General features: G+C 34.9%; 2 protein-coding genes across 5 annotated transcripts; one reads left to right on the top strand and one right to left on the bottom strand.

Moving 5' to 3' along the window:
* The first annotated feature begins 4,024 nt into the window (after positions 1-4,024).
* On the top strand, positions 4,025-9,091 carry LOC108452808 (calcium-transporting ATPase, endoplasmic reticulum-type-like). Of its 3 annotated transcripts, none has more exons than XM_053030539.1 (8): positions 4,025-4,376; positions 4,768-6,314; positions 6,398-6,519; positions 6,843-7,121; positions 7,215-7,598; positions 7,820-7,929; positions 8,004-8,232; positions 8,351-9,091. In XM_053030539.1, exons 2-8 carry the CDS (start codon positions 4,847-4,849, stop codon positions 8,909-8,911), a joined length of 3,153 nt encoding a protein of 1,050 aa, XP_052886499.1. In that variant the 5' UTR covers positions 4,025-4,376; positions 4,768-4,846; the 3' UTR covers positions 8,912-9,091. The 3 variants fall into 3 exon arrangements, with proteins under 3 accessions (XP_052886499.1, XP_017606090.1, XP_052886500.1); XM_017750601.2 differs by lacking the exon at positions 4,025-4,376 and adding an exon at positions 4,406-4,668; XM_053030540.1 differs by lacking the exon at positions 4,025-4,376 and having other exon boundaries at positions 4,689-6,314.
* LOC108452817 (U-box domain-containing protein 44-like) lies at positions 9,048-20,960 on the bottom strand. 2 transcript variants are annotated; one of them, XR_008285627.1, is made up of 6 exons: positions 20,593-20,960; positions 18,512-19,896; positions 12,988-13,291; positions 11,827-12,314; positions 9,775-11,079; positions 9,048-9,349 (listed from the first exon to the last, which is right to left on the bottom strand). XR_008285627.1 is itself a non-coding variant. In XM_017750606.2 (5 exons), exons 2-5 carry the CDS (start codon positions 19,742-19,744, stop codon positions 10,084-10,086), a joined length of 3,021 nt encoding a protein of 1,006 aa, XP_017606095.1. In that variant the 5' UTR covers positions 19,745-19,896; positions 20,593-20,960; the 3' UTR covers positions 9,048-10,083. The 2 variants fall into 2 exon arrangements, 1 of the variants encoding a protein (XP_017606095.1); XM_017750606.2 differs by having other exon boundaries at positions 9,048-11,079.
* Positions 20,961-26,045: the final 5,085 nt, after the last annotated feature.

A 26,045-nucleotide genomic window follows, 5' to 3' on the forward strand; every position in this document is an offset into this window, starting at 1 on the left:
TTCAAATGTTGAAGAAAACTTAGTCAAACTGGGAGGAATCTGATGATTAGAAGTAAGTTCCATGCTCAACGCACCAATTTTTGAGTAATATTTCTCTTATATCTTATTGATATGAATTTGGGGTGTTTAAACATGCAGTTATAAGCACTATTACAACTCATAACAGGGCCTCACAACTTTTTTTTTTATTCTATTGCCTCCGATACTGACATTTTCTATCCTTAGTATTGAATTTCTTTGTGAACTCCAGGTCTATTGGGCACATGTCTATGGAGCACGTGATCCTTTCTAATTTTGGGATTTGTGCTCTAGGTGCACTTCGTACTTATTGGACACGTGTCTGGATGGCTTGCAAAGTATATGGCCTTTTCAGTTAGTCCTTTGGGCATATTCAAAGTGAAACTGTGATTGTCCCTATGTTCCTATGAGCTAGGTTTGTAACCTTGCCTTGCAAGTTGGATCTGCGGGTTGTTCCTACAACCTTGCCTTGTGGGCTCTCGCAAGGTTCTCGCAGACTAGGTCTATAGCCTTGCCTTACAAGCTGGTATGTCTCACCTTGTGAGCTGGTATACCTTGTTTTCTAGTCGCGGTCAGGTCATGGGTCAAAAGCTCGGATCCTTCCTAGGACTCGGGTCTCTGGTTACTGACATAAGACATTATTATTTTAATTTAATTGCCTTTTTACCCTTTAAACTTAACAAAAATTTCCTATCATGCCAAACCAAACTGTCCACTACCCAAACTTATAGTATAATTACCATTTAAAACCCTCAAATCATGCTTTTATATTCATTTAACACAAATACACTTATAGTAATTAAATTTTTCTACTTTTACGATTTAGTCCTTTTTACTTAATTAACTATCCAAACGTCAAAATTACTTAACCAAATTTTAATATGATATTTAAATAATTTTGTAAATATTAAATATTGAATATTTACTTATTCACATGCCAGAATTGTGGTCCTGAAACCATTGTTTTCAACACCAATGAAAATAGGTTATTACAATTCCATCTGCGAACCAGTTTTAAAAAGATTCCGTAAGGGAGATATGTAAGCATGGTGCTAAAGAATTTCTAGTGGATAAGGGTGATGACCCTGCCATAGCAGAACAATGGTTATCTTACATAGGAAGGGTGATTGCAGAGGTGAAATGTACGTCGACGGATAGTCTGTTATACGTTATTTCTTTATTGGAAGGAAAGGCATATCAATGGTGCGAAACATTAGTAAGTGTGACCCTGAAAGAATAAATAAATTGAGAGTTCTTTTTTAATAAAATTCAGAGAGAAATATGTGAATCTGATGTATGTAGAACAAATGAAGAAAGAATTTTTATATCTTAGACAAGGATGAATGCCAGTGATGGAATACGAACAAGAGTTTGTCAGGCTTAGTTAAAATCATTTAATTAGTTTATACTTTATGTTCTTTTCCAAACACTCTTTATTTTCTTTAAAGATTCATTCTACAATTTTAGTTGAATATTTAATTGATTTGTTTTTCCTTGTTTCTTATTTTCCTACTGGTTAACAGAAGTGCTTGTTGAATCTTGGGAGATATATAAATCCATGAAATATCCTTAAGAACAATGATATTCATGCCTCAAACAACAATTTTAATTTTCTAAATCCTCAATATCTAATAGAATATAATTATTCAATGCCATTATGAGTTTTCAGTTGGAGTTGCTATATGATGGAAGGATATAATTCCCTTGACATTGCTTAGTTACACTTCTAATCATATCGATAAGAAGGTTGACAATAGAGTGGATTGCCTATCTTAGAGGTTAAATTGGGCTTTGTATTGTAATCTTCATTCTAATACTTGTTTGCCTTGGGTTAGTCTAATTTGACATTACTTAAAAAAAGAAAATGCCATGTGGGTAACATTAAAGCATTGTTCCATCTTGCCTCTAATCATGTCATTCTCAATGGAATCTTAAGGAGAGGCTCTAGAAATCATGATATCATCAGCTTAAGGAGAGGCTCTAGAAATCATGATATCATCAGCTTTTGGACAAGGAAGTTTCTTGGAATGTTTTGGTCTCCAACTAAAACAAAACGTTGTTTCTTAACTTTAAAAAGAAAAAAAAAAACAACCTTTTTCAGATCAACAATTTACTTTACTTGTCCCATATTCTCAGTGGAGTTTTGGTTAGAGTGGTTCACTCTTTAGCTTCTTCTCTTTCTTAATTATTTCTCTAATCCTATTCATATTACTTTCTAATCTTTCCCGCTAAAATCTTGGAAGAATAGTTTGTTTCTTTTATTGCATGCTTTTCCACCAAGAATAGTTGAAAAAAAAGGCAAACTTATTTACATAAATGCTAAAATATTTGTATCTACCATATTTTAATTCATTTAAATTGAATTTTCTTTTTAGATCATATATTGATTGAAATTAAATAAACAACATTGTGACTGATGAATATCTTTTCGAAAATTGAAATTCTGGTAAAATCTCAAACGTGATTCACTGCCTCATTGTCATAAAATATATTATTTTATAAATACTACTCAAACTGTTGCGACAACTTCCATATTTAAAATTCTTAAAAAGAAAAAAAGGTGATAGTGATTTAATTATAAAAGTTTCTATTTTAAGCATCCAAGATAAAAATTTATGATGTAAGTGATATAATTCGATTATTTTAGTCACTTTCATTAAAACCATAAACGACAAATTGAAGTGACAATTAAGATAAGGGAGATTTTATTTTATTTAATATTAATATAAAATTTAAATTTATTATTATATTTTTGAAAATATTTATTTATTTATTTATCTTTCTTTGATTTTTTTAAATTAACATTAAATTGTAAAATTTGAGTGTTAATATTTTAATATTATGATTAAATTGATATAATGTATAAAAGTTTATTAGTTACATTTATTATTATACTGATTTTTTTATTTACCACGTCAACTTACCGTTTGTAATTTTGACGAGAGTTACTAAAATAACTGAATTATTTAAAGTAAATATTTAAATTGTAAACTTTTATTTTAAATTTATAAAATAAAAAATTAATAATTGAGTGATAAAACAACTTTCATATTAAAAATGGAATCTCGACACAATAACAACCAGCCAACCAAAAAATTATACATATTGAGTAAAAAAAGAGATAATTTTAAGCTTTTTTTTTTCCTTCACATTTTTAACTATTTGGACATTTGTACAATAATTTTTTTGGCATTTATTAACGCGGATTTCGTGTGAACTTGTACGGTTAAACAAGACGGAGTCATCTGGTCAACCCACGGAGCCACGGCCCATGAATATCAACTGCATCTTATTAAAATTAAAAGAAAATTATGGTCGACAGTATTATTTTCGTTTCCAATATGGAACAATATTAAAATTTATGATCAATATTTACTTTTTAATAAATTAACTGTGAAAATTTAATTATTAGGCACATTTTAATAAATATTTTAAAATAAAAAATTTATGTTTTCAATTTTAATTATTATTTCAAAATAAAAAAATTGTAAGTGGATTAGATTTTTTTATGAAACAACGAATCTTAAAATAGGAAGTTAATCTTTAGTTATGATTTTAGTTTTTTTTTATGTCAGATTTTTATTAAAAAGAAAATGTTTGGTAGAAGTGAAGGAAGATTTTAAAAGTTAGAGGTGGAGAAGTATTCTATATAATTATAATAAAATAATAAATAAATAATTTTAAAAAAAGGAGACATCAGAAAATTTGATAGTGTTTAAAATAAGTTTAAAATTAAATAATTTTGTGAAGAAAAGTATTATATAAAATAAAAAATAAATAAATAAAAGGGTAATTTTATCCTAAAGATACATTTTATTTTTCCAAATTATTTAAATCAAATCCATGATTAAAGAAAACAGAGTTACATTCCATGAAAGTTAATATTTTTATATATTGAGTAACTAAATTAAAAAAAAACTCTTTATTACTAAAACAAAATTGAGTTATATGAAATGATTAAATTGAACTTCATAAATTAGATTCTTTGTATAATATAACTGGCGAAACAAAGGAATCTGAAAAGCAAAATGGAAACAATGCAGTGAGTGAAACTCCCAGAACCACAGAAGATCAAAACGTTGATTTGAGACTGACCAAAAACTAATTCCCTTTTTTTCTTATGTTGCAAGATTTCTTAGATTTACATAAAAAAATAATATCAAAGAAATACCAAGAATTTTCCTTCAACTTTGCTTTGTCTCCAAGCCATGTTTTTTTTTTTTCTCTTGGCCTAACTATTATTCTAATGTTTTATTCTTTTTTTTCGTACTTTTCTTTTTAGTTGTTATCCACACTGAATTTCTTATATAAGAAGGAAGTGTTTGTCTCATGGGTTTCAGTCAGTTTTTGCTTTAAAGGTGAAGTTCTTTTTTTTTTTTTTGGTCATATAAGTATCTACAGTTACAATTTTTTAAGTTTAGTTGGCAGTTAATTGCTACTACTCTAAGCAGTTTTTTTGTCCTTTCCCTTTTTGGGTTGTTGGGTCTGTCTTAAAACTGCTGCTTTGTAATTCCTTTGTTCGGTTGGATGATTAATTGTTATGGTGGCTAGTAGTTAATATAGGTGGTTGGTTTTTTTTTATTACCAAAGGAAAAACATTACCTTTTCTTGTTGGGTGATTCGACGTAATTTCATACTTGTTAAAAGGAAGTTAATGCACTGTTTCCATTTCTGCTTTATTATTATTATTATTTCTTAGCCATTTTTTTTTGTTTAAAATTTGGCTTCATGTTTTCATCTGTTTTTCAGGAAAATTACATGGGTTTCAGCCAAAATTGAAGCAACTTTTACTTTTGGGTGGTAAGTGATAACCAACGTTGAGGGCTCAATGGAGAAAAAGCCTTTCCCTGCGTGGTCATGGTCTGTTGAGCAGTGTCTGAAAGAATATAATGTTAAACTAGACAAGGGTTTGAGCAGTTACCAGGTGGAGAAACAGCGTGAGAAGTATGGTTGGAATGAGCTTTCCAAAGAGAAAGGGAAGCCTTTATTGCGGCTTGTGTTGGAACAATTTGATGACATACTTGTGAAGATACTTCTAGTTGCTGCTTATATATCTTTCATTTTAGCCTATATGCATGGGAGTGAATCCGAGGAGTCTGGTTTTGAGGCCTACGTGGAGCCATTTGTGATAGTATTGATTTTAGTCCTTAATGCAATTGTTGGAGTATGGCAAGAGACCAATGCTGAGAAGGCACTTGACGCCCTTAAGGAGATGCAATGCGAATCCGGTAAGGTTGTAAGAGATGGGTACATTGTACCTGACCTGCCAGCCCGGGAGCTTGTACCGGGTGACATAGTTGAATTGCAGGTTGGTGATAAGGTTCCTGCTGATATGAGAATAGCAGCTCTGAAAACTTCAACTTTGAGATTGGAACAAAGTGCACTAACTGGGGAGGCAATGCCTGTTTTGAAAGGTACTAGTCCAATATTCCCGGAGGAATGTGAATTGCAGGCAAAAGAAAATATGGTTTTCGCAGGCACAACTGTGGTGAATGGTAGCTGTGTTTGTATCGTTGTTTGCACTGGAATGAACACTGAGATTGGGAAGATACAGAAGCAAATACACGAGGCCTCTTTGGAAGAGAGTGACACACCTTTGAAAAAGAAGTTGGATGAATTTGGAAGCAGGCTTACAACTGCAATTGGACTTGTTTGTCTCATTGTTTGGCTTATCAATTGCAAAAACTTCCTCTCTTGGGATATGGTGGATGGATGGCCTGCAAATCTCCGCTTCTCATTTGAGAAATGTACCTACTATTTCAAGATAGCTGTTGCCCTTGCTGTAGCTGCAATTCCAGAAGGTCTCCCTGCTGTGATCACAACATCTTTAGCTCTTGGTACAAAAAAAATGGCTCAAAAGAATGCAATCGTACGGAAGCTTCCTAGTGTTGAAACCTTGGGATGCACCACTGTGATTTGTTCAGATAAAACTGGGACTTTGACCACGAATCAAATGTCTGTTGCAGAATTCTTTACCCTTGGTGGGAAAACCACTACTTCTCGTATTTTCCATGTTGAAGGCACAACCTATGACCCAAAGGATGGTGGAATTGTTGATTGGACCTGTTACAATATGGATGCTAACTTACAAGTCATGGCAGAAATATGTGCAGTTTGCAATGATGCTGGGATTTTCTGTGATGGTCGTCTTTTCCGGGCCACAGGTTTGCCTACTGAACCTGCTTTGAAGGTTTTGGTTGAAAAGATGGGAGTTCCAGATGCCAAGATGAGGAACGAAATCCATGACTCACAGCTTGCTGCAAACTATTTGATTGACCGAAGCACAATTAAACTAGGTGAGCCATAAATCTTTTCTAGTTTTAGTAGATTCATGTATTGTGATGCACTTCATTGATTTATGATATATTGCAAAACTTAGGTTGCTGGGAGTGGTGGACCAAAAGATCAAAAAGGCTTGCAACATTGGAGTTGGATACTCTACGAAAGTCTATGAGCGTTATTGTTAGAGAGCCTACTGGACACAACAGACTGCTTGTCAAGGTGACTGTCATTCCCTTTTCTTACCTTGGTTCAAATCCTTCATCTTTCTTTCATCAATGGATAAATGTGACCATTTTCTTCATAGTGTTGTTGTCTAGAAATCATTTTGCTCTTGATTAAATGGAAAAGATCGAATTTAACTTCAAGGGAAATTAGCAGTCAGTGTAAATGTGAACTTAAGGTGGATTGGAGATACGCACATGATATACATTTATATATGTTGGTAACGTATGATTGTGAGTGGTAAACAGCAAAAAGGCATAAACTTAGTAGTTTGGTTTCCTTGCTTATTTGATCTTTAAATCAATGCGCATCTTCTGTAGGGCGCTGTTGAGAGTTTAGTGGAACGTAGTACACACGTACAACTTGCAGACGGATCTCTTGTTCCAATGGATGAATCATGTAGTCAACTATTGCTTTCAAGAAATTCAGAGATGAGTTCAAAGGGACTGCGATGCTTGGGATTGGCGTATAAGGACGACCTGGGGGAATTTTCAGACTACTACTCTGAGAATAATCCTGCTCATAAGAAGTTGCTTGATCCAGCTAGCTATTCTTCCATTGAAAGTGACTTGGTTTTTGTAGGGGTTGTTGGTCTCAGGGTAAGCATATGTCAGACAGTTTTGTTGTTCATAATAGTTAATGAATTGTCAAGTAAATTATTTTCAGAGATGTAATTTTCCATATCAATATAGGACCCTCCACGAGATGAAGTTGACAAAGCAATAGAAGATTGTAAAGGAGCAGGAATTAGAGTTATCGTGATAACAGGAGATAATAAATCCACAGCTGAGGCTATTTGTCATGAAATTAAATTGTTCTCTGATGGAGAGGATGTTAGAGGGAAAAGTTTTACTGGTAAAGAATTCATGGCTCTTTCCCCTTCACAACAAATTGAAACGTTGTCAAAGCCAGGGGGAAAGGTCTTCTCTCGTGCTGAACCTAGACATAAGCAAGAAATCGTTAGGATGCTAAAAGAGATGGGGGAAATTGTTGCTATGACTGGAGATGGTGTAAATGATGCACCTGCCCTTAAACTGGCTGATATAGGAATTGCTATGGGCATAACTGGAACCGAGGTAAATATATCACCTTGATTCTCTTGCTTGAAGATCGAATCTTGTTCCTTGTAGCCTTCATATGACTTCGCTTGGAGCAAGCTATATGATTGTTTAGGCATTTCCTAGCATTTAGTATAGATTTGTACCATATGTTGGAACTAATATATTCACGTTCCTCCCTACTAACGACCCTCAAATAAGTCCTTTCTACTAACATGCTCATTGTTCAATTTTTCCAGGTAGCAAAAGAAGCTTCTGATATGGTTTTAGCAGATGACAACTTTAGCACCATTGTTTCGGCTGTTGCCGAGGGTCGTTCTATTTATAATAACATGAAAGCTTTCATAAGGTGTGTTAATTTGCTCTACCACTTTCCTTGAGCATTTAGGATATGCCTTGTTTATTCATTTCCTAAATTGGCAGATACATGATATCATCCAATGTTGGAGAAGTAATCTCCATATTCTTGACTGCTGCTCTGGGATTACCAGAGTGTATGATTCCTGTGCAACTCTTATGGGTGAATTTGGTTACGGATGGTCCTCCTGCGACAGCTCTCGGGTTTAATCCTCCAGATGTTGGTATAATGCGGAAACCACCCCGTAAAAGTGATGACACTCTCATTGACTCCTGGGTCCTGTTTCGTTACTTGGTTAGTACTGAATATTGATCTACACCAATTATCTTCCCCTTGAAATTCTCTAGGCAAGACATGGTTTGTGGGATTTTTGAACTAGACTAATGTTCTACATTTATGTTTTGAATTGTAGACAATAGGTTCTTATGTGGGCGTAGCAACCGTTGGCATCTTCATCTTGTGGTATACTCAGGCTTCTTTTATGGGTATCAACCTTGTGAGCGATGGTCACACACTAATCGAACTGTCTCAGCTTCGCAACTGGGGAGAGTGTTCAACATGGTCAAATTTCTCCGTGGCCCCATATACGGTTGGTGATGGTCACCTGATCACATTCTCGAACCCATGTGACTACTTCACCATTGGCAAAGTGAAAGCAATGACTCTGTCACTATCTGTATTAGTAGCTATCGAAATGTTCAATTCCTTGAATGCACTTTCCGAAGACAGCAGCCTGCTAACGTTGCCACCTGGGAGGAACCCTTGGCTTTTGGTTGCAATGTCAGTCTCATTTGGACTCCATTGCCTTGTACTTTACGTTCCATTCCTGGCAAACATGTTTGGTGTTGTTCCATTGAGCCTGAATGAGTGGTTCTTAGTAATTTTGGTCTCAATACCTGTCATACTTATCGACGAGACCCTTAAATTTTTTGGAAGGAGTCGAAGACATAGAGTGAAGGAAAAGACAGCATAAAAAATAAAATAAAATAAAAAAACAGAACCAAGTTTACTCGAGATTGTTCAGAGGTGCTACTGACAGATAGAAGATTACTAGGATTATGTTAATTTATTTTCTTAGGTCCTTTTTTTTTGTTGCTGTTGACGGTTCCTTTTGTTATAATCTAAAGGAAATAGATAAGTTTGTTTATAGAAATTTAATACATAGACATTTTAACTCCCCTCACTGTATAGACCTGACAATTCGTATAACAGAATTGTTTTCAAATGGAAATAATATTTCAGGGCAAATTATAAGACCACATGGTTAATGCTACAGGTTCGTGCTGGAAGGGAGGCTGAGCTGTTTGAGCTTCTGCAATGGTCCAGCCATTGATTCGAAAAGTTTTCTCCTTACACCACCAGTACGCTCCATGAGTGCATGCTAACAGAAACTGCAGATATAACGTCTTATCTGATGCAGTTCATTCAATAATGTTAATATGACGATTCCAAATGTGAGGTTTCCAACTTTACTAAGCAAGAATCAAACAATCAATTGCTGGGACCAAGTGAAGCCCTGGTGTTTTTCATGCTCATAGAGTTTGCATTCAAGCTAACACTACTAATCAACTTTTGCTGAATGCATGGCACGAAATGCAAGTTTCCATTTGTCACGTAGACAGGCATGCTCCACATTTACTCTTCGGTTATTAAGCTGATGAATTCCAGACCATCTATATATCTAATACAGGACAATCACAGAGCTATAGGTAAAGTACTGAGTTGACAGTGAAAGAATGGAAAGAAGAACCACAGAGGTTACAAGGAAAGATATCAATTCCAAGCAATATTGCTAATGGTGTGCTTTTAATATCAGCCACTTGTAAAATCTCTTACCTGCGACGGTTCCTCAACAGAAAAAGCACAAACTTGATGTCTATCATCTTGGGTATCATGGTGCTGCATCGATACATCTATCCACAACAATGGAGTTGGTTGATAGTTCTTGCTTAGCTTTCAAGGTGAATCCGTCAATATGCGCCAATTATTGAGAAGAAAGGTAGGCCTATTCTGAAATATTATGGTTCAAGCCTAAGCATGCGCACTAGTATTGCGGTTCTTGCAAAATAAATCATCAAGGTGAATAATGTGGCCAGTCCTTCCTCCTCAGATATGATTCAAGAAAGTCAAAAGGCATTGAATTCTTTAGAAATAGGAAGATTGCTCATGAAGTACATTCAAGTGAGCAAGTATCCTGGCTGAAAGAGACTTCATACTACTATTGCCTCGCTGTGTTAAATCTACTAAAGGCATCTGAGCAGCTGGACCATACTTCTGCTTGAACTCAGGCAGCCGGAAAATCCTTTCCAAAGCATGTAGAGCTTTCTCCTGCAGTCTGAGGGAAGGCGAACTAAGACATCTTATCATTGGAGTAATTGCATTTGCTTCTGCTAGCACCTTACTACCATTTTGAAGTCTTTCACCTTCAATTAAAGTCAATAGTGCATCTAAAGATGCTTCACACACTCCGGCATCTGTTTCTTCAAGAACCCTTGCAAGTGGTATCACTGCATCAGCCTCAAGAAGGCAAAATGATGACTCAACAGAACAAATTCCTCCATGAACCGGGCAAGCAGTCTCTGGTGGAGCTGACAAGCACCAGAACCCCTTTTTCTTTGGTATTGTCCGGCTTAGCTGAAGAGAACTCCTTGAAAAACGAGACAGAGAAGTGGCTGCATGATATTTGGTCAAGGTGGTTCCTGAATCCAACAATTGAACTAACATGGGGATAACATCGGCTTCAGCTGCTCTCTTTTGCCATTCCAGATTTGTTGGAGCAGTAAAACGGCAGATGGCTCCAACAGCACTTTCTACTAACTGACTTCTATTGGAATCATTAAGTCTACCACTGCAAAGAAAACGAAAAATGATTGGAATTGCACCAGCATCCACAAGCCACTGAGTGATCTGGTCATTTTCAGGAAGGTTAGCAATTATGCCCACTGCAGAAGCAACTTCTTCATCATCATTAAAAGACTTGATAATCCTAAGTAAAGTCTCAATGCATTTCTGGCGCACATGCTCCAGGATAGTGGCTTCGTCACCATCCTTCACCAAGAAACAGAAAAGCTTCACAGCATTCAGCCGTACATTTCCAATGTCACGTTCACACAACTGGATTAGCACTTGGATGGCTGAGCACTGTTAACATAATAAATCAGCTGGTATTGAAAATTGAAATGATATGCAGCAAAAGAATTACAAAAATGAGACATATCTAGAGAGATAAGTGCATTTGATAGAGACACGTGAGTAGGCTCAAACATAAAAAGAGGGGGGAAGGAAGAAGGATAATAACAGTACAGCATCCTTGCATCAGCTTCTCTATCCTTACATGAATATGAGAAGCATCCTGAAACACAGGCCCATAAAATAAAATAAAAGATTGAAAGAATGAATAATATGTCCATAACCAAAATAAGAAGTCTAGGCTGTGATTATCTCACATATGATTTCAGACTTTAAGATACTTTGAAGAGGTTAATCTATCTAACAGTGCAAGACACAAACATCCTACGAGTAATTCAACCTGTCAGAAGCCATAATTCATGGGATCACTAAACGCAATAATTGTTGACACACTAGAAAAAACAATAGATTCCTTTTCTGCAAAGGGAATAGAGGGAGCAAGAACATTCTCTGAATGGCTAAGTCACCAGGGTAAGCAACCTACTGTGTCAGGCACCGATCAATCAGTGGAAAGAAGGCAAAGCATGGGCAACATACAACGTTATGGAAGTTTGCTAAGTATAGCTTGTTTGAAGTAATCATTGTTTTCAGATTAATTTAAGCTCTATTTTAGCACAGCATCTTTGATATTTATTCTTAGAAAAAGAAAATGCCAGCACGAAGGCACAGAGTTATATCATTCTCCTATAAAATGTATACCTGTGTCAGCTTGGTCTTGATATATGCTGCAGAGTGGGATTGGCACAACGCCTGAAAGATTTGCAGAAGGTTTTGTTGGATTTCTGGTCCAGTCAGGTTAATCAAAGAGAAGACCATGAAAACATCCTCATCAGATTCCAATAAAGAAACTGGAGTCTCAGTGGATTCTTGTGACATAGTGGATACTGCAAGGTGCATAACCGTTGCGGCGACTTGTTCTCGTAATGCTGAGGATGATGAGCCAAGTTGGAGGAGGTCAAGTAATGGGCGGGATGCACCTTCTTTGATCATCTGCAAGCCATTTTTTGGTACACTTGAGAGGTTTCGAAGAGCTTTAACAGCTACACTTTTCATTTGAATACCACCATGAGAGACCCAGTTAAGAAGTGGACGCAATGCACCTCTTTCTAACAATACCACTTTATTATGGTCAGTTAACTCCATTTCAGCTATAGCTGTTGCCATGGTTAGTTTTACATCATCTGGTCCTGTAGAGATTTAGATATACTTCCATAAGTGTTTTGTCAAATAATAGCAAAGACATTGCAACTTGATGCACGTTTGCAATGATGTAGCAAAACCTAAATGTGGAAGGAAATATGAACAAAATATATACACCTAAATCAAGCCATGTAAACCACTGCTGCAGCTCTACCAGAAATGCTGAGATTTTACTATTTTAAGAAAAGGATGCAACTACAGTAGTAAGATTGGCATCTCTTTAAAGTTGAATCACAGGAAAACCTAATTGACAAGGAAATTAAGACATCCTCGCCTTTATGCAATGACATATTATCTTCATGGGAATCTTGCACCAATTTTGAGATTAAGAAAATATTTCTTTTGAAGTTAATATTAAGAAAAAGCTTAACGTTAATATTAAGTATAATAAGATGGCCTGTAATTTCATCTTATTGAAGTACAAGTTGATTTCATCACAATGCACTAACCAGCCAACTTTCCACACATAACCTATGTTTTGCAGATACTTATCTGGTGAAAACATTCTAAAAAAATGCAATCTTATTAATTCTTCAAAAGTATGCTTTCCTACAACACAATCATAGTAATGAACTAGTTCACTGCTCAAGTCAGAATGGATGAAGGAAATGTGAACACCCAAAGAAGAACTTAAAAGGTGATCAAGTTTAGGGCATGAACCAGTTGACAAACGCTGAAGCAAATGTTTAAAATAGTTTGCCCTTGCCATCTGTATGACGTTCTGATCAGAATATGACAGGTTTTCCAATATTTCCTCGGCATCTCTGGCAGCTTGATAATCATCACCACTTGCCATTGTCACCAAAAGGAGAATACAACCCTGAACCTTCCCAATGCTGTCTCTTAAGACGTTATATTTTGATAAATCCAAAAGTAATGCCACTGCTAACCTTCTTTCATCTGTGCGACGCCCCAAGGAACGAACTACAAGTTCAATTGCACCATCAACTTTTGCCACTCTATCCTGCAATATATTTCAATATTTTTGGTAGAAAACATATGAGAAACATATATGCATTTCTGGTTAGCAGGAACCCATATTTACACAAGATAAATGCAAGTAATGTTGAAATATGTATATATTTTAAATTTATTTAGGTAGATAAATTTCATTTAGGTAAATAAGTTTTATTCATATTCTAGGAATATTTTATTTTATCTTTTAGTAGTTTATTAGAATAAGGGAACTATTTTCTTTTATGTTTTAGTAGTTTATTAGAATAAGGAACTATTTTCCTAATTAGGATTAGGACTCTTTTCTCTATTTAAGTTCAGTTCTTTAGTTAATAATATAGAACAATTTTATTAAAAGCTCTCTTAAAAACTTTCATGGTATCAGAGTTAGGTTAAATCTCTAGTAACATCATGATTAAAACAGCCTTCACTGGAGATAAGAGGTCCAGCAATCAAATAGAGGAAGAAAGTTTTACCGTTGAAACAACTACCAAGAGTACAATGACTCAAGGGACAGCCTCGTCTCACCTTTCTTTTCAACTGACATCTCACAAGTTGAATGGCAAGAATTATCTGGAATAGTCGCAGTCCGTAAAATTAGCAATTGATGGGCGCGGCAAGCTAGGTCATTCAAATGGAGAAGTTGAGCAACCACAGGTGGGCGATCCAAAGATGAGCAAGTGGAGGTCAGAAAATTCTATGATAATTGCGTGGCTTATTAATTCCATGGAAGCATCCAGAGATAAACCTTTTCGTTTTCTCCCAACTGTTAAAGATGTTTGGGACGCTGTGAAAGACACCTATTCAGATTTAGAAAACGCTTCACAGATTTTTGAGTTAAAAATAAAACTGTGAAAAGCTAGGCTAGGGAAAAAAGATGTTACTCTTTATTATAACGAGATGATGTCTCTTTGACAAGAATTGAATCAGTGTTATAATGATGAATGGGAGTGTCCTGGAGATGGTGTAAAAGCTATGAAAAAAGAAGAGAATGAAAGAGCTTATTTATTTCTGGCTGGTTTAAATAAAGAATTTGATGATGTGAGATCTCGGATCCTAGGAAAAAAACTGCTTCCAAAACTTTGTGAGATTTTTTCTGAGGTTAGAAGAGAGGAGACAAGGAGAAAAGTAATGTTAAAGTCAGGGTTTGAAGCTAATGATAATAATTCTACTCTTGTATCTGTTAAAAATAATAATGAAATTGAAAAAAAAAAAAACCTTGGTGCGATCACTGCAAAAAATATTGGCACACTCGAGAAACGTGTTGGAAACTCGATGGGAAACAGACAAATGGAAGGAAAAAGAGTGGCAATGGACGTGGTTCACAATCAGGAGATTGCAGAGCTTTCCAAACAACTAATGGAAATTATGAGAGCCAAAGTTCTTTGGAAAGGTCTCCATTCACTAAGGAACAATTAGAGCATCTACACAAGTTTTTTCAATCACCACAATTTCGGATGAATTTTTCTACTCCTAACTCATCCAATAATCCTTCTTCCTTTTTTGCCCAATAAGGTACTGATTTTTCTGTTTTTTTCAATGTCAAGCCTTATAAAACAAACAAATGGATCGTTGATTCCAGAGCTAGTGATCACATGACTAGTAGTCATTTTCTTTTTTCAACTTACACACCTTGCGCAGGAAACAAAAAGATCAAAGTAGCAGATGGGTCTTTCTCGGCAATAGCCAGGAAAGGCACTGTTAAAATTTCATCTTCCTTGGTTTTACATGATGTTTTACATGTGCCAAATATAGCTTGTAATCTCATATCGGTCAGTAAATTATCCCAGTCCTCAAATTGTCATGTTATATTTGACTCCTCTATGTGTAAGTTTCAGGACATGGTCTCAGGGAGGATGATTGGCAATGCTAAAGAATTTGGTGGAATGAATTTACTTTCTTGAAGACGACCATCTAAGTCAACCAACAACTACTTTATGTTTAAATTCTGTTTCTGATTTTGATAAGGTTATGATTTGGCATTATAGGCTTGGATTTTTACTATTTAAGATATTTGTTACCTAATTTATTTAAACATAAAAGTCCTTCTTCATATCATTATGAATTTTGTGAATTGGCTAAACATCATCGGTCATTCTTTCGACCTCAAAAATATAAAGCCTCCAAACCTTTTTCTTTAATTCATAGTGATGTTTGGGGACCTTCAAGAGTCTCGACTTTTTCAGGGAAATGTTGGTTTGTCACATTTATTGATGATCATACTCGACTTTATTGGGTGTTTTTATTAAAAGATAAGTCTGAAATTAAAAATGTGTTTCAGTCTTTTCATACTATGGTGAAAACACAATTTGGTGTGAAAATAGAAGTATTTCGGACTGACAATGGTGGGGAATTTTTTAACGACCAATTAGGTGTTTTCTTAACCAAACATGGAATAGTCCACCAAAGTTCTTGTACAAATACACCACAACAAAATGGGATTGCAGAAAGAAAAAATCGACATCTTTTGGAAGTAACTAGAGCCTTGATGTTCACTAGTCAGGTACCACGTTATCTTCGGGGCGAAGCCTTGTTAACAGCTACATATCTTATTAATAAAATGCCCAGTAAAACTTTAGATTATAGAACTCATTTTCGTCTCTTTAAAGATAACTTTCCTAACTCTAAATTGATCACAGATTTATCCCTTCGAATTTTTGGGTGTAGTGTTTTTGTTCATCTTCACAACCAAGGTAAACTAGATCCTAGAACAAAAAAATGTGTCTTTGTTGGTTATGCTTCTAATAAAAAGGGTTATAAATGTTATGATCCAATTGATAGGAAGATTATTGTTACCATGAATGTCACATTTGTTGAAACACAATCTTATTTTGATTCTAATCTTCAGGGAGGGAATTATACTAAGGAAGATTCTATAATTGATCAAGAAAAGACTAGGAATATACAACATAGGGATTCTAATAATAGGGAAGGCGAATTATGATTAACACAGAAATTAATGATGTTAATGTTAATGAAAAGGAGTATGAATGTGTAGAGTCTGATCATTAGAATAAAGAACAAACAAAGGAGTTAATTGTTTACTCAAGAAGAAATCGAAATCAAGATAGTGGAATCCACCAGATTCATCACCAAGAATCTGACCCGCAAGATCCTATCAAAAGTCCAGGTAAAGCTCATAATCCAGCCAATGATTTTTCTGATTTAGATATTCCAATTGCCAAAAGAAAAGGTGTTAGAAATATTGTCAAATATCCCATGTCTAACTTTGTATCCTATAAAGCCTTGTCTTCGACATTCTCAACCTTTGTTTTGTGTCTCGATACTGTAAAAATACCAAAAAATGTGAAAGATGCTTTACAGGTTCCTGAGTGGAAGGAAGCTATTTTAGGGGAGATGCGCGCTCTTTAAAAAGCAGGTATATGGAAAACAATGGAATTACCTGTAGGGAAAAAAACAGTGGGCTGCATATGGGTGTTCACAACCAAATTCAAACCAAATGGATCTTTAGATAGATACAAAGCCCAGTTGGTGGCTAAAGGGTACACTCAAACATACAGGATAGATTATCTTGAAACGTTTGCCCTAGTGGCCAAATTAAATTCCGTTAAAATTCTTTTATCAATTGCTGTTAATCTTGATTGGTCTTTACAGCAGCTAGATGTGAAGATTACTTTCCTAAATGGGAAACTTGAAGAAGAAGTTTACATGGATCCTCCGCTAGGTTTTGAAGAAAAATTTGGAACTCGAGTATGTAAACTCAAGAAATCTTTGTATGATCTAAAGCAGTCTCCTCGAGCTTGGTTTGAAGGATTCACTCAAGTTGTTAAAAAATAAGATTACTCACAAGGGCAAGCTGATCAGACAATGTTCTATCGGCAACCACTCATCCCAACCTCTTTTAAAAGATCAATCACATATTTTTTCCAAGAGGCCACAAGACCCTTCTTTGATCGAGCAACTTCCATTCCAAGAAAGAATTTCAAAGGACCCAAGTCTTTGATCTCAAACTCCAATGCTAGATGCTCCTTAAGACGCCTTATTTCATCCACATCATCTCCTGTAAGAATGATATCATCGACATAAACTATAATAACTGAGATCTACATCAGGATACTGTACATTTGTTTGGGGAAACCTTGTGACTTGGCGAAGCAAAAAACAAAGTGTTGTAGCAAGAAGTAGTGCAGAGGCTAAGTTTAGATCAATGGCTCAAGGAATTTGTGAAATGATGTGGTTAAAAAAAATTATGGAAGAGCTGAGAAACCAATAACTTCACCAATGAAGTTGTCTTTGTGATAGCAAAGTCGCCATTAGTATTGCTCACAACCCAGTCCAACATGACAAAACTAAGCCTGTTGAGATTGATAGACACTTTATCAAGGAGAAGATTGAAGAAGGCCAAGTGTGCATGCCGTTTGTTCCTTCAAAACAACAGATTGCTGACATACTCACCAAAAGACTCTCTAAGACGAGTTTTGATTTTCTTTTAAGCAAGTTGGGCATGATTGATATATATGTACCAACTTGAGGGAGGTGTTGAAATATATAAATATTTTAAATTTATTTAGGTAGATAAATCTTATTTAGGTAAATAAGTTTTATTCATATTCTAGGAATATTTTATTTTATCTTTTAGTAGTTTATTAGAATAAGGGAACTATTTTCTTTTATGTTTTAGTAGTTTATTAGAATAAGGGAACTATTGTTCTAATTAGGATTAGGACTCTTTTCTCTATTTAAGTTCAGTTCTCTTTTCTCTATTTAAGTTCAGTTCTTTAGTTAATAATATAGAACAGTTTTATTAAAAACTCTCTTGAAAACTTTCAAGTAATCCTATTTTGATTAAAGAAGGCAGTAAACCAGCAAAAACACTCCATCCCAATGGTATGCAAAACAGATTTGTCAGTGTGGGATACCAAGATGAATGTGACCCTGGACATATACAAAGTAGTACCCATTCTCTAAAAGCTCGATACGTCTACTGTATCCTATAATTCAATACTTGATGACTTAAGACTCCTGTTTATGAAGTTAGGTGAAACAAAACAAAATCCAAAGGTAGGTGAAAATAAAATGGAATATGAAATATTGTCTATGCATATTACTGAAACAGATGAATCTAATTCCTAACCCACCCGACCATTCATTTCACTATCACCTATATTTTGAAGATGAACCTTTTCAATATGATTAAATATATTTACTTGCAAATCACTGCAGAAAACTAAAAGAGAGAATCAAAAGGATACAGTTTCACACAGCATACCTTTGCATCATCGCTATCTTTTGTCAAAATGTGAAGTATGACAAGAACACGATTCCTTATATCACGATTTTTTCCACCAAGAAGTTGAATAAGAACTGATATATAGTTCTCCAAGATCACCCACTCTCGGTGCATGTCTCTCTGTTCACAAAGATCCTTTAGCTGTCCTAGACATTGAAGCACTTCTTCCTCATCTCCAGATGTGAGATTGGGTTTCATTGAAGCAATTGTTATCATTGTGTTTCTGTCCTTCCACTCTTCTATTGACTGCCTCAGTGTTTTGTTAGGGCGTAGGATTGATGTGTCTAGGGGAGTCATAGTCAAAGGGCATAAGTTGTTCCCCTCTGTAAACCACTTCTCTATAGCACTTCTCTCAAAAGTCTGTCCAGATGAAGTCTCCACAGGATCTACCATTACATCGCGAGTGATTGGACAATAAAAAGATTGGAGAGGCTCCAGCGGTTGACTACCCAAAGATTTCCGCTTAGTGAAATACTTCATCTCTTTCTCTTTAGGAGAAGAAGCAGCATCAGCCCTTTCCAACAAAGCAATTATCTGATCCATTTGTATAGCTTCAGCCTTGTCCTTCCTAAGCCTGACATTTTCAATCTCACTTTTGAAGTCTTCAAATTCCCTTTTTAAAGCCGATCTCTCAGTAGATATCCCAACAGCTTCTGCAATGAGAACCAGCAGATTGTTTGCATAAGAACGATCAGCATTCCTCTCCTGTATGCCTGTCTCAATTTTCTCTAAGATCTCTTCTTCTGTTATAGCAGCCTTGAACTCAGCCTTCTGCATACTATCACAGAGGTTTCCAATTTCTACAACTATAGCTGAAGAAAGTTCTAAAGATGCCAATGGAAGGAGACTTAATCCCCTGCTTATCTCTCTCATGGTACCTTCTAGGCGCCTGACTATCCCACGACTATTCATCAAGAGATATACTTTGCTTTTTGTGCTGCATTCTACAGTTAGTTGCTTCGCAGCTTTTATTTCACGATTGAGAATCTGAATAGCATTGTTCAAGCTCTCAGAATTAGAAATGCATTTTCCTTTCAACTCTTTCAAAACTGGGACAATTCTCTCTAAGTAAGATGCTAGTTTCTTAAAACTATCTTTCTTAAAGAGAACATCATTTGCAGAAACCACAATCTCGAGAATGGCCTCTACGGTCTGAGAAAGAATCTCTGAAGCCGGAACGAATGAGGCACTAGTGACTACGTCGATTGCCATCACATCACAACCCAACAAAGTCCAGAAAACATAACCTCATCTTCCAATATGATCAATACACCAACTAAAAGCGGCAAAAGCATGGCTGCAAGATTGCGGTCGCAGCATTTTTCATCCAACAAAAATGCTTCCAATTTTATTAAACATAACACCTGCATTACAATCAAATTTGAATAAGCCCCTCATTGCTATTTGCTTAAAAAGTCGACTTCACCAGATTAAAAAGAAACCAGAGATATATAACTGAAGTTAGTTGAAATATTGTATTGTTTAAGAAAATAGAAAATATGGATCTTAGTTTTGGTTGGCCCAAGTAGGATAATCATTTCAATCACATGGAAAACTAGAAGCGTCGTTTGACTTTCAGTTTGGTAGCCATGAAATATAAGTGAAGAAACCAAATAAAATTTTTCTTTTTTTATGGAGAACAGGAAGACCGAGCTTTTTCTATCATTGACCAAAATAAGAACTGAAGAAGTTCAACCCAAAATTGTTTTCTAATGAAAAGCTACTAGAACAGAACTGGAATTCTCTTCGAATTTCCAGGAAACCAAACAATATTTCGCATAGTCTCAAGGGAAACTAAATATAAAACATCATATTATCATTTCCATACACTTGAAACAGGAAAAAAAGGGGGGGTCTTTATAAGCACCAACCAAGTCCAATCTCAAACAACATAATAAAATCAAAATTCAGCTTTGAACCTTGAAAGAGCAAAACTAAACAACCTAAATTACAATACTCATGTACTTGAAGCACAAGCGAAGACCCATATAGTCAACCCGATAGAAAAGCTGAATACAGCAAAAGTCTAAGCTTTCAACAATAGAGAGAGCGATACAAACCTGAAAATGAAATAATGTTGAAGAAGTGAAAAAAACACACGAGCCCACAGCTAAAAAGGACTTGAAAAGAGAGCTCTTCTCCAAGGAAAATTTCCAGAAAATATGGCGATCGGGTCACTTGGACTCTGGGAGGCGACTACAAGTACCAGATAAGAGGCCTCCCCCCACTTAAAATATGCATTTTTATGTATTGATTATTTAAGAATAAAAGTAAACAACTCTTCTGTTTCAGCTCGTGTTTCATCTTTGCCAATTAATATAGCTCTCAGCTAGTCATTCATTTGGTGATTCGTTCTTACCACTGTTTACACAGAAAAGTGAAGAAAGACTTTTCTCTGTGTCTGGACTCAGGGCTTTATAAATTAGTTAAATTATTTCACTAACTCTTTAAATTATTAATAAATTTATATCTTAATTATTAAACTATTGAAAATTTTTATTTTACTTATTTAATTATTCAAATATTTTATTTAGCTCATTAATAAGTTTTAAGTATGGATTTAATTATTGACATAGTGAATCAAAATTTATTGATAAGTAGAATCAAAGTCAATTTGAGATTAATGTTAGAGATAAAAAAATTATTTAAATTTTGGTTTAGTGTGTAATTATAATATTTAAAATTATTTTATAAAAAATTAAATTATAAAAAAAACTTTCAAATAACATAAGCAGTATAAACAAAAACCATACAACAATAATTTTAATTATTTAGTAACTTAAAATTTTTAAAATAATTTAACAATCAAAACATAAATTTACTAATCCTAATTAAAAAAAAAAACTTCGGTGTCGTGTACTGATCAAAGGCTAGGTATTTGCTTTGACTGGAAAAATAAGGTTAGGAAACTCGTTAAACCCCTCCAAATTAGGTCACTTTCTATGTATGAGGCGTAAACGTTATTCTCGCTCTTCTTACATTATAAGCTCAACTGGACCTTGTCTGTTGAAAGGGAATACAAAGATAGGACAGTACAGGGCACAAAATTCATTTTGATGTGTTTAAATGGTTGATTCGAGGAATTAAATTATTATTAATCAAATTATTTAAAATATAAAAATTTTAATTGTTAATTGAATCAAAAAATTTTAAAATATATTAATGGAATCGAAATATTATAAAAATATTTTGCTAATGTTCATTTGCTTTTATTTAATAATTAAAAACTTTAAATGTAGGTAAAAATAATAAGTAAGACATTAGAAACATTATGTAAGTCTTGAAAACAACAAATATTTCGGTTAATTGATTAATTCGATTAATTACCGAATTTTGAATTGGATTAACTGATAACTGAAATTCTAAAAAATTATTAACCGGTTTTTGACCGAATAAAATTGGGTTACTAATCGATTAATCGAATTAAATCAGTTCGATGAGATAATTCGAATTTTGATGACATCTAAACCCGTTACCATTTGCAGAAACTATAGTTGTGTTAAGGAAGGTGGAGTAACAAATTGATGAAGTTGAAGCGGAAGTTGCATCTGTTTTGGCGATGTTTTAAGTCCAGATTATATTTTAACAGATTTTAGTGGGCCCAACCCAATTAACTACTAACATGGCTTGACTTTTGATAAGGTTTGAAGGTAGAAAGAGATCAAAAATGGCAACCAAGAATCCAATTGAATGGTATAATTTCTAATTTCCAGAAAATGCAAGTCAGTCTATTAATTGGCACTTGGTAGACATGTTCCAGCTGGCACTTACATCAAAACATAAAAGAGAGTTGCAATACCTGCACGGCACTAACTAAACAGCTTCATTGTGCTAAATGCCTATATTTAAATGTCTCAAATTATGGTTTAGATTTTAAGGTATACTATTAATTATCAAATCTTTCAATTTTAGTATTTTTATTTTAATTATTGAATTATAAAATTTTTCAATTTCAGTATTATTGTTTCTATTCTTTTAACGATATAATAATATATTTAATACTTAAATACTTATCCATTATATCAATTTGGTTCTAATTTTAAATAATATAATAAAATTAACTCTACAAATTATCTCATTTAATACTCAAATGCATGAAAACAAAAGCAAACAAAGGAATTCTTTTTTCCATTTAAGTTCATTATTTTCCAATAAAAATATGAAAAGCAAACAAATATGATCCTTCAAAAGCAATCCCTTTACCCTATGAACATTAAATTAGAGAGAACACATGATTTTTTTTCTTCATTTAAGTTCATTCTTTTTCATTAAAAAGGAAAAAAGCGTGGGAAAAGAAAGACAAACATGAGGAATTTGGAAATTTGAAGGAGGAGAAAGAAGAAAAGAAGCAAAAAAGAAGTTGCAATGCACAAATCCAAGCTACATTGCAATAGCTAATTGTTATGGGAAGGTTTGAAATTCTATTAAAAGACTTCTATTTCTGTTAGTTACCATTGCTAGGATTAGTTATTGGGGAGGGAAGGGTTGGCTAGCTTAAACCGTGCATTTTGGTCTTTAGCTAAACGGTGTGTATTGATTTAATTAAACAATGCATTTTGGTCTTTATACTAGCTATCTGTTAACAATTATTGTAGCTAGCTTAGCCGTTACTTGATTTCCTCTTTAGTATTTTAAAGGGAGTAACAATTATGCACATTTTATTCATTAAGTGAATTAAGTTTGTTCATTTCCAACTCTCTCTCTCTCTCTTCTCTCTTTGTCTTTTTGTTTCTCTACTTCTCTGTTTTCTAAATCTAACCACAAAAAAAGGTATCAAAGCTCAGTCAATTCTCTATGGCTAGCAATGGGATCACCACTAGGCTCCAAAAAGAGGTGAGTCACTTGCAGCAAGAGATGCCTCAACTACAGGTGGAGTTGTCGCAATGGGATATCAAATTTGACAACTGCATAAAGGAGCTTCAAAAGAATGTTCGAAGGGATACTAAATCTAAGTTACAGAGTTTATTCGAGCAGTACTTGGGCCACCTGTCATCTGCTGCTACTGTTGGATCTTCTCAGGACAAGGGTAAGGGTATTTTGAGGAGCCCTCTACCAGGGTTCCCTTCATGTAATGCTCATATGGTCTCTCTTATGGTGGAACTGGGAAGTGTTGGCACTCCTGTTCATGGTGGTCAGTAGAATGGTTCTTTGCATTCCTATAAGTTTGATTGTCCTAAGTTCGATGGCACAAACTATCGTAATTAGTGGTCTAAACTCGAACTGTAACACCCCTAACCTGCCTCCGTCGCTGGATTAGGGTTACGGAGTATTACCGTACAATAAAAAATATTCAAACACCATAACATTCAATAATTTAAATATATCATAAGCCATTCAATCACATACATTTCATATAAATGTAACACCCCTAACCTGCCTCCATCGTCGAATTAGGGTTACAGAGTATTATCGTACAATTAGAAATATTCAAACATCATAACATTCATTAATTTAAATATATCATAAAACATTCAATCACATATATTTCATCCCTAAATCGAGCCCTCGAGGCTCTAAAAATAGCTTAGAAGCAATTCGGGACTAATTTGAAACAAAATGGAAAATTTAGAAAAAAGTTGTAAAAATTGGAAACAGGGGTCACACAGCCGTGTAACTTTTGAACAAGGGACACACGGTCGTGTCCCAGCCTGTTTCCTCACCTGTGTAACTCACTGAGGAAGGTCACACAGCCGTGTCACACGCTGTGTAACTTTCTAAGTTGCCCCATACACTCTTGTGCCAAGCCGTGTGCTAGGCCGTGTAACTCATTGACTTGTATACTAAGAAACTTACAAATGACACATGGCTATGTCGCCAGGCCGTATGTCTCACACGGCCATGTAACAGCCCGTGTCTCGGGCCGTGTAGACCCAAAATTTTACCTAAAAACAAGTCATTTCCTAACCAGTTCATGCATAACTACCCAATCTATTTGTGCACACTTTCAAGGGACTAAAGCGTTATTTAAATACACATAATCATGTCAATTTAAACAACCTAATTCACCTAACCAATATGTCATTCAAAGGCACCACAATTAGATCCAAACATCATTTACCTAAACATGTCCATATAGCCTTATTTCAAGCATAAAAAACCTAGTTTAAATATCTACCAAATCATGTTTCAATTGACCAATGTCAAGCCATTATAAACATACCAAAAAGGAGTCTTATTTACAAGCATTAACAAGTGACCAAAAATGAAAAATTTTGGTAAGCATTAAAGTGCACCAACCAAACATAATCTTCAAAACATAAACATATCAAAGCATCATTACAAAACATCCTATACATTCCATTATTAACCTTGGCCGAAATTTACAAAAACTACCGAAAAGACTTTTGGATAGTGTGATAGATCTCCGAGTAGTTTCCAAACCAATCAAGCTTCCGATAATCTATAAAACAAAGGAAAGAAACTACATAAGCAACGAGTGCTTAGTAAGCTCGTATAAACTTAAACATAACTTACCATTTCAATAATACAATACATAGATTAAACACAATTTCAACACCGATGCCATAAGCTTATCAAAGCCTAATCAACATCACCAACTCACAAGTTAGTATCTCTATCCATAACATAAATGAAATCAACCATATGTAAATTTCCATATGTACAGCATCATTTAGTTCATCAATCCTTCCATTAAGTCACGATTCAACCCATTTGCATACTTACCATTCTGTTCCCTTTTCATGCTCGTTGAACCATCTAGAATTGCATCGGATACAAGGGAAAGTTCATACAAAGTGTGTCTTTACATATAACCGTAACCTTTCCTTTACATCAATGCTCACACGAGCTGTGAAACGGGCCTGCTCACACGAGTTATGGGTCAGAATGTAAGCTACATGATGTTGCTCACACAAGCTGTGGAGATCCGCAACAAATGCAGGACCTCAGCCATTGGTAGTGTAACACCTCTTACCCATATTCAATGCCGAAACAGGGTACGAGGCATTATCATACTTACCACACAAACAATCATACAATTTTGAGCCATAAATTTGCATCCAAATTAAAACCATTCACATTCAATCATAAAGTCCCTAGCACGAGCCTAAAAGGCCCAAAACATGCATTGGAAGTGGTCCGGTACTAAACCAAAAACTTTAGAAATTTTTACAAAACTTAGAAAATTTTTGCCCTAAACAAAGGTCACACGCTCGTGTGGTTTGGGACACGCCCGAATGGGCAGGCCATGTGGCTACACACGCTTATGTCCCAACCCCGTGTAACTTACTGATTTGTAACCCATGAACAAATTGAGGTCACATGGCCAAGTCATACTTCTGTGTGCTAGGCCATGTTGAAATTAATTTTCATAAAATAGGTGTAGACTTCACACGCCTAGGACACACGCCCGTGCCTAAGGCCATGTTATCCACACAGCTGAGACACACGACCATGTCTCTACCGGTGTGCTCAATTTTGAGCATTCTATTTCTCAAAATTAAGGTGCAGGGGACACACTGCCAAAACTGTAACACCTCCTACCCGTATCCAT

The sequence above is a fragment of the Gossypium arboreum genome, chromosome 7 (assembly GCF_025698485.1).
Source record: "Gossypium arboreum isolate Shixiya-1 chromosome 7, ASM2569848v2, whole genome shotgun sequence".
NCBI classification, from domain to species: domain Eukaryota; kingdom Viridiplantae; phylum Streptophyta; class Magnoliopsida; order Malvales; family Malvaceae; genus Gossypium; species Gossypium arboreum.

Bases quoted from the DNA above. Each gene is read 5' to 3' on its own strand.
- LOC108452808 (XM_053030539.1), top strand. From the start codon at position 4,847: ATGGAGAAAAAGCCTTTCCCTGCGTGGTCATGGTCTGTTGAGCAGTGT. The intron at 6,315-6,397 runs GTGAGCCATAAA...TGCAAAACTTAG, and splicing joins CCGAAGCACAATTAAACTAG to GTTGCTGGGAGTGGTGGACC. The intron at 7,122-7,214 runs GTAAGCATATGT...ATATCAATATAG, and splicing joins TAGGGGTTGTTGGTCTCAGG to GACCCTCCACGAGATGAAGT.
- LOC108452817 (XM_017750606.2), bottom strand. From the start codon at position 19,744: ATGGCAATCGACGTAGTCACTAGTGCCTCATTCGTTCCGGCTTCAGAG. The intron at 13,292-18,511 runs GTATGCTGTGTG...AATATATTGCAG, and splicing joins AAGATAGCGATGATGCAAAG to GATAGAGTGGCAAAAGTTGA. The intron at 12,315-12,987 runs GTTCATGCCCTA...AAATCTCTACAG, and splicing joins GCTTCAGCGTTTGTCAACTG to GACCAGATGATGTAAAACTA.